The sequence below is a fragment of the Dendrobium catenatum genome, unplaced genomic scaffold, assembly GCF_001605985.2.
Source record: "Dendrobium catenatum unplaced genomic scaffold, ASM160598v2 fragScaff_scaffold_1656, whole genome shotgun sequence".
Classification (NCBI taxonomy): Eukaryota; Viridiplantae; Streptophyta; class Magnoliopsida; order Asparagales; family Orchidaceae; genus Dendrobium; species Dendrobium catenatum.
In genome coordinates, this window is record NW_021320118.1 from 294,979 (window position 1) to 313,736 (window position 18,758).

The 18,758-nt window shown below is 34.9% G+C and overlaps 1 protein-coding gene and 1 non-coding gene across 2 annotated transcripts; both read right to left on the bottom strand.

The window, feature by feature from the left end:
* Positions 1-15,793: 15,793 nt before the first annotated feature.
* TRNAE-CUC lies at positions 15,794-15,866 on the bottom strand. The gene has a single exon. It is a non-coding gene; the product is annotated as a tRNA-Glu (tRNA).
* Positions 15,867-17,604: 1,738 nt separating this feature from the next.
* LOC110105794 (pollen-specific protein C13-like) lies at positions 17,605-18,654 on the bottom strand. The gene is made up of 2 exons (XM_020835438.2): positions 18,088-18,654; positions 17,605-17,990 (listed from the first exon to the last, which is right to left on the bottom strand). The coding sequence occupies exons 1-2, from the start codon at positions 18,239-18,241 to the stop codon at positions 17,659-17,661; spliced, it is 486 nt and encodes a 161-aa protein (XP_020691097.1). The 5' UTR covers positions 18,242-18,654; the 3' UTR covers positions 17,605-17,658.
* Between the last annotated feature and the right edge of the window lie 104 nt (positions 18,655-18,758).

The window sequence follows — 18,758 nt, forward strand, 5'->3', positions numbered from 1 at the left end:
GTTGGTGACCGAAAATTTTTTGTAAGTACATAATACCGCTCAAATATACAACCTCGAAAAAAAAAAATTTTTTTCCTTCAACTAATGAAAAAATTATTAAGGGCGGTGTCCGAATAGATCCGGAGATCAATTCTGACGTGTCATATCATCTAATACATAATGTATTATATGATGTGATGCGTCTGAATTAACCTTCAAATGCATTCGAAGACCGCATTGAATAAATTTTTATTTTAATGTAATTGACATTTTCTTTAAAAGAAACTATTATGATAATAATATAATGTAAAAGGTATCATTTTAATATTATAAGAACGTATGAAATACATATAAAATAGTATATTAAACATAGTATTTTTTACGTGAAAAATCTTTAAGAAAAAAATTATGAGACTTAATATAATTTAAATTTTTCTATTGATATATGTTATATGTTATAAATGATAACATTATTATTTTTTGTTATTGAAAAAAATAATGATATAATGTAATATATATTCACTATGGGGGATGACATTTATGATTAAAGTAGGTGAAACTTTAACCTATTAGAATTATCTTTAAGATATCGTTTGTAATTTATTTTACTACTTTTCTTGAAATATGAGACACTAAAATATGAGAAGACTAACTTAAGTGTAAGTGTTGACATCAAGCATAACATCAGAATTAGTTTTCAATAGTTGAACAATAATTTATTCGTAAGCTATTTAAACGGTAGTTGAAATAATGGTGGTTGGGTTACAGTTAATAGGGAACTGCATAGAAGCAATGGATGTTGAATGTCAATAGTCTAGTTATTATGATCAAGATATGGTAATCGGCTTATAATTATTTAATGATTGTATGATAGTCAAGTGATGGTGGTGATCAGTAGTAATCATTTGATAGAGTTATATATAATTTTGACTCCTAATATAGGTCAAGCTCTAATTGCCCCTTTATGTAATTCATACACTTTTATGTAGGTGAATTGCAAATACTTGATGGATTCCCTTCAAGAAACTCGATCAAGAGGATCAAGTCATCAAAGCGGCACTCATCTGAATGGAATATAACCCAAAAGAGCAACAACTACCACCATCTCATGCTTAAACAACCACTCCCCCCCTATAGTTTACCTGATCACCACATAAAGACTCGTTCATACGGAATAAATAAATAATGTAGTCATTATTAGCGAAGTACTCCAAAGGACACACCCAAATCTTTTTATTCCTTGAGAATTACTCACCTTAATCAAATCATCTTACCCACAACAGTTGTTAGTGACAGAAGCCATTCACCTACCACAAACATTCCCCAATCAATCTACAAAAAATACACACCTTTGAAGCATAATTTGACAACAACTTCATTAGTTGGACTCATTCCTGGCTCTTGCCTATTATCGTCTAGGGGACTAATATCTTACTTCTAGAGACTTGACATTTGTTCATAGAAACTCACCTCTTTTTCATAGGGACTTGCCAGCATAGTCTCGCTGTGTGAAATCAGCTTTTGAAGACTCGTCGAAGTGACCCACTTTTCAAGACTCACACAAAGCACTCACTTGAGAGGAGGGGCAACATCAGAGTGAGGGATTAGCATAGACATCATTTGGCTAGTCAATATGTAAGTATTAGTTAGTAACAATCACATAATGTACTTTTCAAAAAAAAATTTTTTAGGTGCAATCTTTCATATATCTCTCTTAATCTTATAAATAAACAAGTGTGAGGTATATTATAAGAACTTTTTTCTTATAAGTTTTCTTCTTCTAAGGACAACTCCAACGGAGAACTCCATTTTTCACGGAAAAATACAACAAAACTCCAAAATACCGTGGTGCTGCTCCAATCAAACTGCATTTTAAGTACTTCTGCGAAGGTAACGATTCTTCTACATTTCGTACGTTTTTTCGATTGAGAGAGCAAAATAGTGTAGGTGAACAGTGCAACGCCAATATTGTGGTCGCACTGTTCAGCCGCAAGTAAATGACGGAAGATTTGAAGTTCGCCTGGAGCAACGGAACAATGCCATACGTACGTTTGACATTTGGTTAGAGATCGGATAGAGATGATCTAATCCTCTATTTTTTTTTTTAGATCTTCATTTCGTTGGGTCATTCCATGAGTTCATTTAATTTTTCACCTAGTTGTTTTAGCCCTAACCCATCAACGCAGGGATTACGGAAGGAATGACCACTAGGGCTTCCCCGTTGGATGGATTTAGATCCTCTTCGACGGATTCTACGCCGGCTCGGATCAGAGCCGGCGCCTCCTTCCTGCCTTGCCATGATGGCGATTCATGCCTCCTCCACTCACCGTGAAGGTTTGCTGTAATCCATCCAAGGCAAGTCCGCTATCGCTTCATTGTACAGGGCATGTATTCGCCAGAAGGTGGTTCCGCCTGGGCAGGTGAGATCTTCTTGTTCTTGCATCCATTCGTTAAGCCTCCTTGGCTTCGAGGGTGAAGCATTGGTTGCTTTCAAACTTGGTCGGGAAGTGTAGCTGAGTTTTTTTCATTAGTTTTCTGTATTTTTTTTAGTACGAGGGTTATTTCATTTAGTTATGCAGATAATTTATTTGAAGACAAGTTGATGATCCAGGTTTTGGACCGATGCTGATATTTGGCGGATGTGGTGGAATAACTATGGAGATCTTTGTTTGAGTTTTCTTGATTTGGGTGGGAATTTCGGATCTAGTGTGGGAGTTCTGTGCAGATGTTTTGGCCTACTATGTATTGATTGGAAATTGGATATTGTTTAGGGTTTAGGCTGTTTGCACGCAATTAGGATTTGATAAATCATATAAATCAAGATTTAGTAAAACTTGAGAGAATTAACCATCAGTTACAGCTGTGGTCGAATAGGTTGAAGATGAAGCGAAGGAGTACAAAGTTGAGACTTGGGGTACCCAGGTGGAAGGAAAGGGAGAGGTGGCCGAGGCTTGGTTGACCATGCTGGCTGATGAAGATGGCGATCGCAAGGATTTTTTTTTTGGTGTCAAATCCCATGCCTTCTCCATAGAGTTTCAGAAAGCTCAACGAATGCCAAACAGTTTGTTATGATTGAGGAGATTTAGGGGCTGTTTGGTATGCGGATTTAGGCCGGATTTAAGGCCGGATTTGGGCGAAATCCAGCCAAACGGCCTAAAATGCAAAATCAAATCTCACGGTAAATGAAAGCCATGGTTGACGAAATATTCCCTCTTTTCATGGTAAATCTCGGATTTACGAAATTTTTTGGTTCAGCGGATTTATGGGATTTGGCCGAAGAAGCGCGGTTAAGGGAGAAAGTTACCTTCACAGCAAGCGAGCTCCCGTTGTTGCTTCAGATCAAAAAAATGTCGTAACTTCCGATCCAACAGGAAGGTAATGTCGTCGAAGGAACGACGACGATGAAGAACTCACGAAAAATTCTACATTCGTGCGAAGGAACAAAGCTGAACGAAATACAGGAGGGAAAAGTAAAAGTGTAAAACCTAGGTCAGGTGGCTCTAATTCCGTTAGTCAATAATATGTTGTCACGTGCTCTTACTTTTTATCGCGCGGCCCGACGACACGTCTCGCACCGGAATCCGGGATTACTATGTTCGCGTATTGCTAGGTATTACTCGGTATTGCTAGTTATTGCTTGGCAATAATGATAAATATTGTTTTGTGAAGAGCAATACCGAGTAATGCCTAAAAGAACTCGGCATTGCTTGGTATTGGTCTTCACAGAATAGTATTTTTCGTTTTTGTCTAGCAAAATCGACCAATACCTAGCAATACCGAGCAATACGCAAACTCCCGGGTCCGTTCCGGGTCGAATTGTCGGGCCGCGCGGTAAATAGTGAGAACACGTGGCGCCTGTTTGCTGCTCACCGAATGTAGAGCTACGTCAGGTTACCGGACCAAATAAAATTTCAAAACCTAGACACTTCTAATTGTTTGGATAATTTAATTAATATAATTTAAAATATTAATAATTAAGTTAAATTAATTAAATAATATTTAAATAATTGATAAAATTATTATTTAAATACTTAGTTATTTCAAAACAATTAATAGGATTAAATATGACCTAAAATAAAAATAGTTATTATAAAATATTATAAATAAAAATTAAATAAGTAATTAATATTAATAAAGTTTTGTTATATTTTATTAAACTTTTCTTATCGTGCTTTAATTATCCTAATAATGTATGTAAGTTCTTTTAATTGCCTTAAATCCTAAATTGAGCAGTCAAACAGTCACACAGGATTTAACTGGATTTATCATGAATGTTACCAAACAGTTTTCAGGATTTAACCCCCAGGATTTTGTAAATCCGGATTTGAAGGATTTACGAAATCCTACTTAAATGAAATCTTAGATTCTACCAAACAGCCCTTAGTATTTTAAATTTCATTTTCCTGTGCCCTTATGTTTCTATTCTGAAATGCAAAATGCATTTAGGGTTCATTTGGCTGCTTGTAAATAATTAACATGTTTTAGAAATCTTTGATTTCATGATTACTCATTTTGATTTAAAACGAAATCTTCACTTTTTAGAGAATTTTTAGAAAGTTTGTGGAATTTGAAATCTATGTTAGTGTCTAATTGCATTAAAACAAATGAAGGATTAAAAAAGGGGTTATCGTTTATCAACTTATCATGTGTAATTTTAAGTAGCTAAATGGGCTCTTACGGGCATTAGCAGTTTTTTTAAGGTTTACTTTTAGTATTTATGATTTTTAAACTCTAAGCATGAACCTCTAGGGTTTATTAGTTTGTTTTATGCTTGCTTAGAACTGAAGGTTGATTCAAAATTCATGTCAACTCATGCTTTACAGTAAAGCCTTTACTGAATTTTTGGCTTGCTTGTTCTAGTTGTTTCCTTATTGAATGAGATGATTGAACTATTGATATTATACCCTTTTTATTGTTGCAACCTAGATCCCTTCTTAATTATGATGGATACAAGTTAGTTTTTATGATATGTAACTTTAATTTTTTTTCCTTGAAATCCAGTGTTTAAGATGGATGTTCTTCATATTACTTATGTTGATGTTATTATTTTTCTTCTTTCTGTTAATTTTGCAGCTTTTTTTTTTTTGTTTTTGTCGCTTTAGTAGTGGTGGTGGTTGTTAATGTTATTTTCTATTCTTAGTTTTATCATCATTGTGTGGTTCTTTTCTCCATACATGCTATATCTATGTTTCTTCCAAGATGATGTATGACTCATATCAGATTTTAGGTTTGTAGGAGCCGCTTTAGTTACTTTATTTTTATTTAATATTCGTCATGGTCTATGCTGATTTAATAGATAGAATAGCTGGGTTCTGTGACATAACCACATTTTTCTGTCACTAGCACTTCACCTTTTCTTATGATGCATCATTTGGCTTAGTCGTTTCCTCCCCATGTAACCATGTTGCTTTTATGTGTCATAAGTTTGTTTCTGTTATGCTGGCAAGCTTTTTATTCTATCTTGCAGTTAATCCATCAGTTATTTACTTTTATTTCATTGTTTACTAGCAATTTGTGCATTCGTTATTTTCACTAGGGTATCATTTACTTTCAACTTTTTGAGTTTGCTTCCTTCCATCTCTTGTTATTGGCCTTTTTATGGACCTACCTTTTGCAAACTGTGTTCATTGGGTATCTCAAAGAACTATTGCATGGATTTGGTTTATTTCAAATATATATTTGTGGTAATATCATGTGGGTTTCTTGGAGACTTTGCTGTCATTCATGTCTTCCAAAGATGCTTATACTGTTTTATTTGATGCCCAAAATATGAGTAAATGTTTGTGTAGTTTGATTGAAGCTTGTTATTTGATGATATAAATTAGAAAAATTCCTATGATATGTTGTGCTGATTACTTTTTTGTGATTTTTTGTATAAACGAATTTGGTGGCTAGTGCTTTACATACTTGCAACTTGTGCATTAATTTAATTTATCTAGGTTGCTATTGAGTTTCACCTTTTGGTTTGTTTATTTTCATTTCTATTTTTAACTTTTATGTTGCTACTTTCTACTAGTGTCCTTGGGTAGCTCAAAGAACAATAATTTAAAATTAATAGATTCCAAGTGATTATTTTGTGAAAGTGGCATATAGACCTTGCAGTCTTCCATATCTTCAAAATGGACTATACTACTTTATTTGATTCTATAAAATGTGAGAAAATGTTTTTGCTGTTTATTGAAACATGCTCATCTGCTATTCAAATGATATGCATGAGAAGCACTGTTATCATCTGTGAGGTTGATTAATTTTTTATGATTAATTGTGTAAAGGAATTTAGTAATACAATTTTCTTTGCTTTTTAGACTAAACGCTGCAGCTAGCATGCTTAAAGCTCTTGATCATATATTTTTGCCCTTCTATTTTCTTAAATTCTTACGCTTCCTACTTGTCAGCATATTCATGTAATGTTTACTACTTTTGTAATACATCTGCGTTTATGTCTTACTGTATTGTTTAAAGTGATTAGTGAATGTAACATCATTTGCATTTTTACAACTTTTAGTGGTTCCCTTGGCTCATTATGATAGGCAATAAACAAATCTTTCCTACTTCACAAATTTAGTAGACACTTATTCATGTGTCATGCTATTCGATTACCGTGTATTTTTTGTCTTGCTATTCGATTGCCGTGTATTTTTGCTATGTAAAACACTTCACTTTTGAACTTAATAATGATTTTTGTCCTAGTGCAGAAGCTCAAAATAGTCACCTAACTATAATGAAATGCCAATTTAACCTCATACTTTGATAATGACCCACCCAATATAGTCTCTTAACTATTACAAAATGCTGCAATTTCATCCCAATGCCAAAGTAATAATTTGAGTTAATCCCAATAGTTAAATGTGAGGCAATTTTAGATATTAGTGTATATGATATTGTATTATTATTTTGTATATTTTGTCCATTATTATATTAAAATAAACATAAAAGTCATAATGAAATTTAACCAACTAAATAATACAAGTGGATAAATAATAAAATATTTTAATAGTATAAATGATTTTTGTATTTATTTTAATATGATAAATGATAAAAAATATAAAAAATAATATAATCTCTCATACACTCTAATATCAAAGACACTCTCACATTTGACTGTTGAGGTTAACTTTAAGTATTACTTTTGACATTTGGACCAAATCGGGACATTGTCTAATACTTGGGAAACTGTACTGTATTGGGTCATTATGTAAGTTTGAGACAAAATTAGGCACTTAATAATAATCAGGAGACTCTTTTGGACTTTTGCTCATATTCACATAACAATTGCAAGATGGAGCCATCAAGTTGCAAAGTATTTTGGTAAGGGACACAAATTAATAAATATTTCATAAGATACTCTTTTTGTCGATAGATGTTTCATAAGATACTCCTTTGCCGATAAATATTTCATGCCTAACCAGACCACCTTCTGTTGCCAAATAACTACTATCGTGCTTCTCAACATTCTTCTAATCCTGAACATATCTCAACAAAAATTTCTCTATCTTATCAACTTTCTTTTACAACATTTGAAACAAAATTGCATCTCGTCTGATTTAGATGTATGATTATTTGCTTAACGTGAACTGTTTTGGTGATTATGATTGTCTTGTCAGCAATGTGTTTTGTTATCTTGTATTGCCATTACTTTGTTATAGTTTATTGATTTTTTTTTTCTTTTTGAGAGAACTTGATTGTTTTCAATGGTTTTGTTGTAGATAATTTATGTATGTCATCTTGATTTTTTAAGGAAGGATTCCTTTTAGTATGAGTGCTCATCAACGAGACAGTTTGAATGAATCGAAACATGGGTTTTGGGGTGTTCTTGCTAGAAAAGCTAAATTACTTAAATACCTTCTTGAAGATGATAATGCATCTCATAAGTTTGAAACATTTGGAAGGGAGCAAACCAAGATGGTTGATAAAAAGTCTGCTAAGCAGGTAAGAATTTCATGACCTTATCAGCTATTGAGTTTTTATAGGGAACTTTCTTGACAAATGATGAATGACCAATTAAAGGGTTCAGTTGTTAGCATTACTTCTGCTCGAATAGTGCTATGAAGGGCTATAACTATTTAACAAGTTTAATTTATTATTCATTTGAGTTTATTTGTTTTAAGTTTTGATGGTTGTCCTTTTGAATGGTGAAGGCATCTAATTTAGGACTATTCATAGGTTAAACTAGCTGTCCAATTCCATTATTTACCAATTGTTATCCTATCATAATTACTAGCAGCTTCATTTTCCATTCAGTTTGAACCATCTGCTTTCTCAATTCCTTGCCCACTGTCTTCCACCATATGAATAATAAGCAAAGAGAACAATCATTTGTTAAACATATGCACTATTTGCAACTTTGACAGCAAATCCGTCATACTATGTTCTACTGCTATGAAATAGTCCTGGTCAAACTTAGTCTTAATTTTATGATATTATGCTATGTTGTGAAAAATAAATTGACTGACTCCTTTGCAAAGATGGACATGCCTATGTTGTGAAAACTGGGAGGCGCACATATAGTACATAGTTTTTCGTTTCATACTTTCATTTGCTAAGTTATTATACGTCAAACCAAAAGAAAAGTATTACCAAATTTATGTTTAATGAATTTCAACCTTAAGATTTCTAGTTATCATGTTTGTATTTGTGAATCACAGCCTTCATTAGTGTTTTTTGGGTAGATTGCTAGAGGACGACTACAATAGATATGACTATCAATTTTTTTTCTTTAGCTCTTTTTCATCTCTTTTAAACTTTAAATTCTATCATTATTTTATTATTTGAAGATTTATTTACTCTAAACAATCCGGGCTATGATTAGAAAGAGAGAGGAATGATTTGTGGGAATGGAAGCTCTAGAAATAATCAAACTAATATGGAAGAGGATAGAATGGGAGGTGTTCTTGGGGATGTTGGAGGAGATGCCGCCAAAATGTCTTTGGCTTGGTGACTCCTCTCTTCCCTGATTTCACTTCTTTATCTGCATCTGTTTTATGGTTGATTGTTGGGGTTTCTTCCACAATGATTGTTTCTTTTAAAAGATACACTTGATATGAGCCCACTCGCTCTGTTGTTGTTTAAGGACAGAATATTGAAATGTTGACTATCAGATTATGATATGCCAATGATTTCAAAGTCATGCCAAATGAAAAGCATTACCAAAAGAAAGTTTTATTCATAATTTTGAAAATGTTACAACTTTCAAATATATAGTTTCCATGTGGCTTCTACGGGATGGATTTTTGCAAGCTCTCCATTTCAATTGAAGTCCTTTAGTTTATCCTTCAACAACACCTCAACTCTCTAGAGCAGAGTCCTTTACATACTAGGGAATTGATGTGAGATGATTATTATCCATTACATATATGTTCATCATGTTTAGCATGTTTCATAAATCTGATAATGTCATATTATTTTGTTTCTTAATAAGTATTAATGCATTTTAGGTATGTATTATGAGCCTTGACTTTATATAAAGGATTATAATATTGCACTAAGGAACCTGATCTATGATATGATGGTTTCTCTCCCTCTGAGACATTCACTTGTATGTTTCCTCAACCCCATTTTGTTTATATCTCACTGGTTCTATTATATTAGGTTCTTCTAATTTAGCAGCACCGCTTCGTTACATTTTCTTTTACTTTGTTTCATTTATTTGCGTTCTTTCAGGGTGCATCCTTGGGGTTTCCAGTACTATTATGGTTTCCGTCAAGGTTACATTGTATTTGGGTGACTGCATTTATAACCTAATAGTTACCAAATCCTTCATTTTTTAGAACTCATTGCTTAAGTAATTCATTTCATTTAGAAGGTTCATATATGGTCTCTTTCTGTGTGCAAAACCATTAAAATATGGTGGAAATGCTCAGTATGCGCTCCCTCCCCCTCTCTCTCTCTCTCTCTCTCTCTCTCTCTCTCTCTCTTTATATATATATATATATATCTTCTTGATTGACTCGTTCAGCTGTCACGACCCGGCCCGGTTAGCTCGTATAGACGAGGCGGGAACGAAGTCGGACGTTAACAAAATCATTTAAGTATTCTATGTCATTAATTCTGCCAAAAGACTTTAGATTGGAAAGATACAAGCGCCTCTAATAACACAAATTCATAACACCACAAAAGTCTAACGCAATGTACAAGATGGCTATATCAAAAGTTTTGACACTTACTCTGTATGCCATCCAAAAATCACAAAAACAAAAACTACAACTACAAGACAGTAAAAAGGAACCTGTCACCCGGAGTACGACGTCTGTAAGTAAACCTTGGGTGATCAGCCATCACCTCAGCGTAGGTTCTCCTGAAAATTTCCCAAAACTCGGGAATGAGCTACGCTCAGCAAGTGATAACTATAGCTAAAATTTGTATATCTATGAAAGAACATATTTTGTGGAATAATATACTACACATGAGTTAATAAGTGTCTAAATGTTAAATTGAACATGATATGCCATTTACTTGCCTAAAATATGACATGTGATGCATAGGTTAACTGTAATGTCATAATATAAACATCCGTCCCGGAGTATCGAACGTACTGATCAGGTACATTTCTTTTTTTTTTCATGGCCATAGCATTTTCATATAATTCCATCTTGCCTCAAAGGCGGTATATAACCTCTTTATAGAACTTTTTCGAATTTACGATTTCTTCAAAAGTGCACTTGAATGATTTGCAAACCCTTTTCTAAAATTCATGATGTGAAAATAAGAGGAAGTTCTTAGTTTTCTGCTTCGCTGAATTAGGCTTTGTTTGTTTGAGCGTTTTTTTGCCTTTTCCGTTTTTGGAAACAGAGGAATTTTTTTTTGTGTTGTTTGGTTCGTCAAATCACGTTCCCAATAACTCCTTTTTTTCATTTTTCTGCAGTTTTGAGAAAGTTTTTATATATGCTTCTCCGTTACAAAACTCTATTTTTTGAACTAATGTTTTTTAAAACTGTCTTTTACAAAAGCACCAAAAAAACAAACGAAGCCTAAGTAAAACCTGCTGCAGTTTATTTTTCTAGAGTAGTGTTTCTTACTCCCACCTTGAGTTCACATACTTTACCCTTTAATCCAAGCATTTGAAAATTTTCCATATATTTACCATTGGTTTTCGGTGCATTGGGTATGATGCTATGTATCCATTGTTGTTTTATGCTTTTAATCTTCTTTTAAATTAAATTCCGTTGTTCTTTCCATTTTGTTTTGAATATTATTTTCAAATTTTATTATAAGTGTGTTGGGGACTAGAATATGTGATAGTAGAGTGAGGATTTTTCATCTTAGTGTTGCACAGATATCCAACACAAACAGAGAACTAAAAAGCACCAGGAAAAGGGAAAAATCACGGGGCCACTCCCACGTCGGTCCGCGGCCGGGTGAAAGTTTGGCGTAGGTCGGCGATCAGGAGAAAGTTAGGCATTGGTCAGCGATTGGGCGAAAGTTCGACGACGGTCGGTGATCAGATGAAAGTTTGGTGTTGGTTGGCGCCCGGGTAGAAGTCCGACATCAGTCGGCGACCGGAGAAAATTCGGCGTCCTCCGGAGACTAGATAAAGTTCGACGTTGGTCAGCGGCCGGCCGGAACTCTGACGTCAGTCGATGTCCGGGCGGAGTCCTACGTCGGTCGGTGGCCGTGTGGAAGTCCGGCGACGGTCGGTGGTTGGACTTACGGACGGTTGGTGGTCAAGCGGATGTCCAGTGACGGCTGGTGACCGAACGATGGTCGAGGAGGAGCTTGATTGTAAGAGAGATATCATATTTCTTTTCCTTCATCTTCTTTTTCTTCCTTTCTTTTGTGAAGAATGGCGAGTCTAATTATAATTTTTTGTGAGTGTTATGACTAGTAAATAGTGAGAAGATCAAGGGCATGTTGGGAGTGTTTTTTTTGATGGATGACTAATATTGATTTTCTTGATCATAGACCGTTTATCGAGCATTTGACTGATGTTAGAATTTGATGATTTTGGGTTCGTTGGATTCGTCTCATCGAGCCGCTCAATTTGACTATAAGCACATCGCATTTGAAAATCATTTGATCATCTAATTTATGCATTGAACCTTCTAAACACGCTTCGGGCTCTTGATTTGGACCCATTGGGCTCGGATTTAATCTAGTTTGATATTGTTGTGTTCGTCTATTCGAGATGGTCATTTCGACTATAAGTTGCTGAAATTAGAGTTCGAATGGCTTCAGATTTAATTTTGGAAGTTTCTAATCGGAAGTTGCCTCGAGAGTCATGTCTGATCAAGATAAATATTTGATGGTATATCAAAGTGAAAAGGCTAGATACCCGATTTGAAGGAAATACGAAAGTGTGAAATTAAAATATTTTAAAATAGTGAAAATATCATGAAAGAGGGAGGAGCGTGAGTTCTTTCTAATGAAGTTGTAGGAGATGCCACTTCACGGAAAAATTATTCTGTGCGGATCCCAGACGGCATCCGGAGACTAATTAGAATGCGCTACATTACTTTTTTACTCGGTACTACTGTATACGGGATGACGTGACATGTTATTATTTGTATCTATGTCCACATAGAATAATTTCACTCCATGACTTTTTTTGAAAGATGCCTTTGATCTGAAAGTTCACCCCAATATCATATCCAAATATTTACTAAAAACTCGAGAAATAAAAGAAATCTTCATTCATCGGCCTCCCGTCTGATGATAACAAATAAGACATTTGTAGGTTTTATGGCTATTCAGACCCAATCCATCCGTATGAGCTTTCGTCACAAGGCTGTTGTATGATGTGGTTTTAGAAGTAAAATAGTAATTTCCTTTAGTTTTACTCGGGACAGATTATTACGTGCGGAGTTCGGATACAGAGAATTGTTCGGTTTTGTGATTGTGCTTTTTTTGTTCACAGTCATAAAATTGAACGATAATCTGTGTCCGATCTCCGCATGTAATAATCTCTCCTTTGTTGGCTAAGAAGAGAAGACTAGCTCGCCAGCTCACGATGCAGGAGGATGAGTACATGGATGAGGGGCATTGATGAGTGCATGTCCCTGCCTTATACTTTATGAACCGAGAACTTGCCTTTGTCACACAGCTCATCTTGGCCTGTTGGTTGAGAGCTTAGGCTTCCAACTAAGAGGTATTGGGTTTGAGATTGAACCTTCGAATGTCTGATCCAAATGGGAGTCTGATTAGCTCAGTTCTTTAGTTAGCATAAATCCAACAATTGGCCAGTTATCTTACCAAGGAAAGAAAATTGAGAACACTTTTTTATTTTTTATTTTTAATGATTTTAGAATTAAGACTATAGTGTTTAAGATTTATTGTTGTATGTCTAAGAATAAATATCTATCATTGAAACATCTTTTTTTATTTAATGCATAAATTTTAAGCTGAATAGTGACGGGTTTTTACCATTCAAAGATGGATCTTTTTAATGACTTGTTTGGCATATGTAGAAATTTTTATTTAAAAAAACAGAGGTGCTTTTGAAATTTTTTTTTTTAAAAGATTTCATCCTGGGTTTTCTTGTTCATTAGAGATAAGGGAAAATAAATGAACAAGTACTATGCTTAGCATGAAAGAACAAGAAGGGTGCCAAGTTAGATTCATAGTAAGATTCAAATTTGACCCAAAAATAACCCTATATGAATATAATCAACCTGAAACTAGCTCAGCGAAAAATCTCAACCCATGCTTAACCCAACATGATAGAAAAATATATTTAAATCTGGCAAATTAGCGTCTACAAAATCCAAAATGAACATAATCACCTAATTTGGATACATATAGCCGTGTCAAATTCAAGTTTTTGGTAGGATTTGGGTCGAATTCGGAACTGACATGGCTTCAAATGGTTGATCCGAACTCAACCCTATTTTACAAACGGGTCAAAAACACGAATTTGTACTCGACCCGTTGGGTTATCGGATTGACCCGACCCGACATGATTTTGTAAACCCAAATAGCTTCACGCGAAGATGTGTGGGGCTCGCATTGACGGCGGGACAGCAAGGCAGGACTCGACGCTAGCGTGACTTGTCAGAGTGTATTTCCCATGTTAATCCAAGTTGAGATCGGGTTGCTAGGTCAACTCGAATCGGACCTATTTTTTCAAACACGTTGAATCCGAAAATCCAAATCTGACCTATTTTTAAATCGGGTCGGGTTCGAGTCGCGTCTTCATATCAATTCAAATATTGACAGTCCTAGATACATTCATCTCAATAAAAATAACTCAAGATAACAAATCTAATTTGAATTTCCCATTAAAATAAATCAAATTATCAAATCATTATTTTCAAATTGATATCAATCTAACCCAACCCAATTTGTTCCAATTCATATGTATGTATATGTATACATACATACATACATAGCTATATGGATGTATGCATAGCGGGGTTCAACAACTACTCAATTTCACATTTATTTCATCCATCAATTAATAGGAACTAAGAGAACATGCGCTCTCTTAACCTATTTCAATCATAATCAATACAAAGCATGAATTTGATTCAAATAGCATGTCGACAAGAATTTTGCTTGCTCAATAAGTTATAAGGATCTGTAACTTCTAATACATTTTAATGCTTTGTTCCATTATATGTCAAAGCAAATTAATTATATCAACTATTTGCTGCAAACGTTAGTCTCATGAAGAATAGAAAAAGTGTAGAAACGAGCACAAATGGCTTAGAAGAGATGTTGTAAATAGAAATGAGAACGCATTAGCCCAAAATTCTTAATTATAACTTGCTTTAACTACTCTTCCTCTCCCAGGCCATAGTACTCTTTAAGAAGCTTTGCACAGGTAGGAAGAGGCTCATTCCTCAGGAAGCCAAGAGAGTTTGCATGCCTTGTCTTGCCACTTATGCCACCATCATTCGCGAGCAATACTTGCGCCCTATCTCTGCCAATCTCGATCTCCTTGCAATTTTCGAGGGAGCTTTCGACGAGCACGACCTCACAAATCTCATCTTCGTGACCATCTACCACATTAATCTTGTAGGAGCCGGTTGAAGGACAGAACCAGACCACCATTCTCACCAGCCACAAGGATACCGAACCTCTGAAGGTTCCAGCAAAAACCATTCCAGCCGGAATTTCCAAGTTTCTTCCAACAAATCCATATTACGAGGTAAGCAAGCAATGCCAGGTAGAAAAAATAATCCAGTTAAATCGGCATAACCTGGAGTTACACCAAAAACTCCTTAAACCTTTCCACCAGTTTATCATAAGACCTCCATTTACTGATTTTTGCATGAATAGCAGCAGTAATGACATTTTTCACATAATTAGGACTGTTCCAGGTATTAGTAAATCTCCTAACATTCCTTTCTCTCCAGATGTGATACACAGCCACCGAAATAGCCAAAAAACAACAATTTTTTTCAATAGCATTTAAGTTGGTATTGCAGTTAATAAAGTCATAAACCTGAAACAGGTTGGGCCTTAAAAAGAAGCAATTGAGGAAGGGCAGCAATGAGCAAATGACATTGAAGGAGAAGTCACAGCTAAAGAAAATATGTGAATGAGTCTCATTATGCCTTCTACAGAAATCGCATAGAGGAGAAGCAGGAATTCTCCTAAAAATGTAAAGAAAAAGTTTATATAAACCCTTTCTGCTGTGATTAATCATTCTAATGATAATTATTTAAGAAATTATTCATTCAACGTTGTTTATTCAGTAGAAGATAATCTAAAACTTGTTGTAAAAAATAAGCTAAGATCGAGATGCGAGAAGAAACGAGCTGCTGCTCGAAGGTTTCATTTTAGGAAGTTGATTTCAACTGCATGAAAAATCGATAAATCCCACAGCACAATGGAAAGACGTTTCTTTTGAAAAAATTTTGGTGGCGTATAAAAAGATTTCCGTTGCCGGGACTCGAACCCGGGTCTCTCGGGTGAGAGCCGAGTATCCTAACCAACTAGACTACAACGGATTTACTTTTGAGTTTTACTTTCTGTATTTAAATACTTTTTATTGGTGCTGTGTCTTATAAAGGGAGAAGGATCAATGTCAAGTCTTATAAATTATTTATATCAAAATTAAAAGCCAGAATTGTACAGCTCAAATCACTCGTTCTAGCTCAAGTCAGATTGGGTGGCTAAATGAGTTCATTCACATGAGTTAATCTCCAACCGAACGCTAAACGAGTGTATGGAGTCGTTCCGTCGCTCCAACCGAGCGCGAAAATTTCCGCCATTTAATTGCAGGTGAACAGTGCGACGCACTGTTCACTCACGCCATTTTCTGCTCTCAATCGGAAAAACGCTCGAAAGGGAGAGCGATCGCTACCTTCCTAGAAACACCTAAAATGGCGTTCGATTGGAGCGTCACCACGCCATTTTGGAGTTTTGCGTTACTTTGCCGTGAAAAATGAAGTTATCGGTTGGAGATGCCCTGAGTTAATCTTACATTTATTAAGTAGAAAAAGAAAGACAATTATATGATAAAAATGAATAGATATAAAAATAAAATATGGTATTTCAAAGATTTTTTATGATAATTTATGTGAATAAGATATATACAAAGTCAACAATAATAATAAATTGAGGGCCATTTGATACATGCAAATACATATCAAAATAAGGGTGCCAAGTTAGATTCATAGTAAGATTCAAATTTGATCAAAAAATAATCAAATACGAATATAATCAATATGAAACTTTCTCAGCGAAAAATCTCAACCCATGCCTAACCCGAAAAGATAAAAAATATATATTTAATATGACAAATTAGCATCTATACATCCCAAAATGAACATAATTACCTAATTTGCATACATATAGGGGTGTCAATTTTGAGTTTCGGGTAGGATTTGGGTCGAATCCGGAACTGAACTAGGTTCAAATAGGTTGATCCGAACCCAACCCTATTTTACAAATAGGTCGAAAACACGAATCCGTACCTGACCCGTTAGGTTACTGGGTTGACCTGACCGACACAATTTTGTAAACCTAGGACGCTTTATGCGAGGATGTGCGGGGCTCAAACTCAATGCTGACGTGACTCGTTTGAGCATTTTTTCAGGGTTAACCCGGGTTCAGTTCGGGTTGATGGGTCAACTCGAACCGGACCCATTTTTCCAAACGGTTCGAATCCTGAAACCCGAATCTAACCCATTTTGAAATCAGGTCAGGTTCGAGCCGGGTTTTCATGTCGTGTCAAATATTGACACCCATTGATACATACATCTCAATAACGACTCAAAGTAACAATCTAATTTGAATTTCCCATTAAAATAAATCAAATTATCAAATCATTATTTTCAAATTGATATGAATCTAACCCAACCCAATTTGTTTCAATTCGTATGTATGAATGTATAGACATACATAGCTGTATGTGTGTATGTATAGCGGGGTTCAACAGCTACTCATCGTCACATTTTTTCATTAATGGGATCTAAGAGAACATGCACTTTCTTAACCTATTTCAATCTTAATCAATACAAAGTATAAATTTGATTCAAATAGGATGTCAACAAAAATTTTGTTTGCTCAATAAGTTATAAGGATCTGTAACTTCTAATACATTTCAATGCTTTGTTCCATTATATGTCAAAGCAAATTAATTATATCAACTATTTGCTGCAGATCCATAATACTGCAAACGTTAGTCTCATGAAGAATAGAAAAAGTGTAGAAACGAGTACAAATGACTTAGAAGAGATGTTGTAAATAGAAATGAGAACGCATTAGCCCAAAATTCTTAATTATAACTTGCTTTAACTACTCTTCCTCTCCCAGGCCATAGTACTCTTTAAGAAGCTTTGCACAGGAAGGAAGAGGCTCATTCCTGAGGAAGCCAAGTGAGTTTGCATGCCTTGCCTTGCCACTTATGCCACCATCATTCGCGAGCAATACTTGCGCCCTATCTCTGCCAATCTCGATCTCCTTGCAATTTTCGAGGGAGCTATTGACGAGCACGACCTCACAAATCTCATCTTCGTGACCATCTACCACATTAATCTTGTAGGAGCCGGTTGAATCTGTTACACCTTCATTATAATGTTTAACCTTATTTGTAGTAAAATGCGTGCACTCGACCTTAACTTTAGCACCTGCCATCATAAACACCACAGATCTATAATGCTCAATTACTTATTACTCAATTGATCAATTGATCTGTCTTTCAGTTGATTATATAAATGTGAGTACCTGAGATGTATTCGGTGATGTTAGTTTCGAAGCCAACACGACAAGTATCACAATAGACACGGCCTTGAATGGAGAAGGTGTCACTGGAGGAGACGAGAGCAATAGAAGAAATGAGGCAGAGGGTGCCAATGAGTTCGAACTTTGTCATCGTCATGATCGGCTTTTCTATTTCTCTTCTTTCTCTTTATTTTGATTGATTTATCTTCCCCTTCTGAGATGGAGAAAGGACATGGATGCTGGTTTATATAAAGGGAAATTTGTTAGGTATGTGTGGTTGCCTTTGCTTTCTATTTTTGGATAAAGAGAGCTGGAAAATTGAGAGGTGAGGGATGAACACTTGACCTAGTTTGTTGCTATTTATCTTCCTAATTTAGAAAGCTTGAGTGGTTCTCATAATTTGAGCTTCTATGAAGAGATATTTTGGTTAATTTTGAGCTATAATTCTCAAATTGATATAAATTTCAGGGTTTCCAATTATAGCCATATTGTCATTGTTAAAATGGAATCAACTATTCTTTGATCATTTGTAAATATATACAAAATAAGCTTATTTAAATGATGATAAAATGATGAAATTTATTTATTACAAATCTAAGATTTTTAAATTTTTTTTTATAAGAATTGTTTGAATTTTTTTTTTGCTTGAATTTTGAAAATATGTTTAATAAAAT

Bases quoted from the DNA above. Each gene is read 5' to 3' on its own strand.
- LOC110105794 (XM_020835438.2), bottom strand. From the start codon at position 18,241: ATGACGATGACAAAGTTCGAACTCATTGGCACCCTCTGCCTCATTTCT. The intron at 17,991-18,087 runs GTACTCACATTT...TTATGATGGCAG, and splicing joins CATCACCGAATACATCTCAG to GTGCTAAAGTTAAGGTCGAG.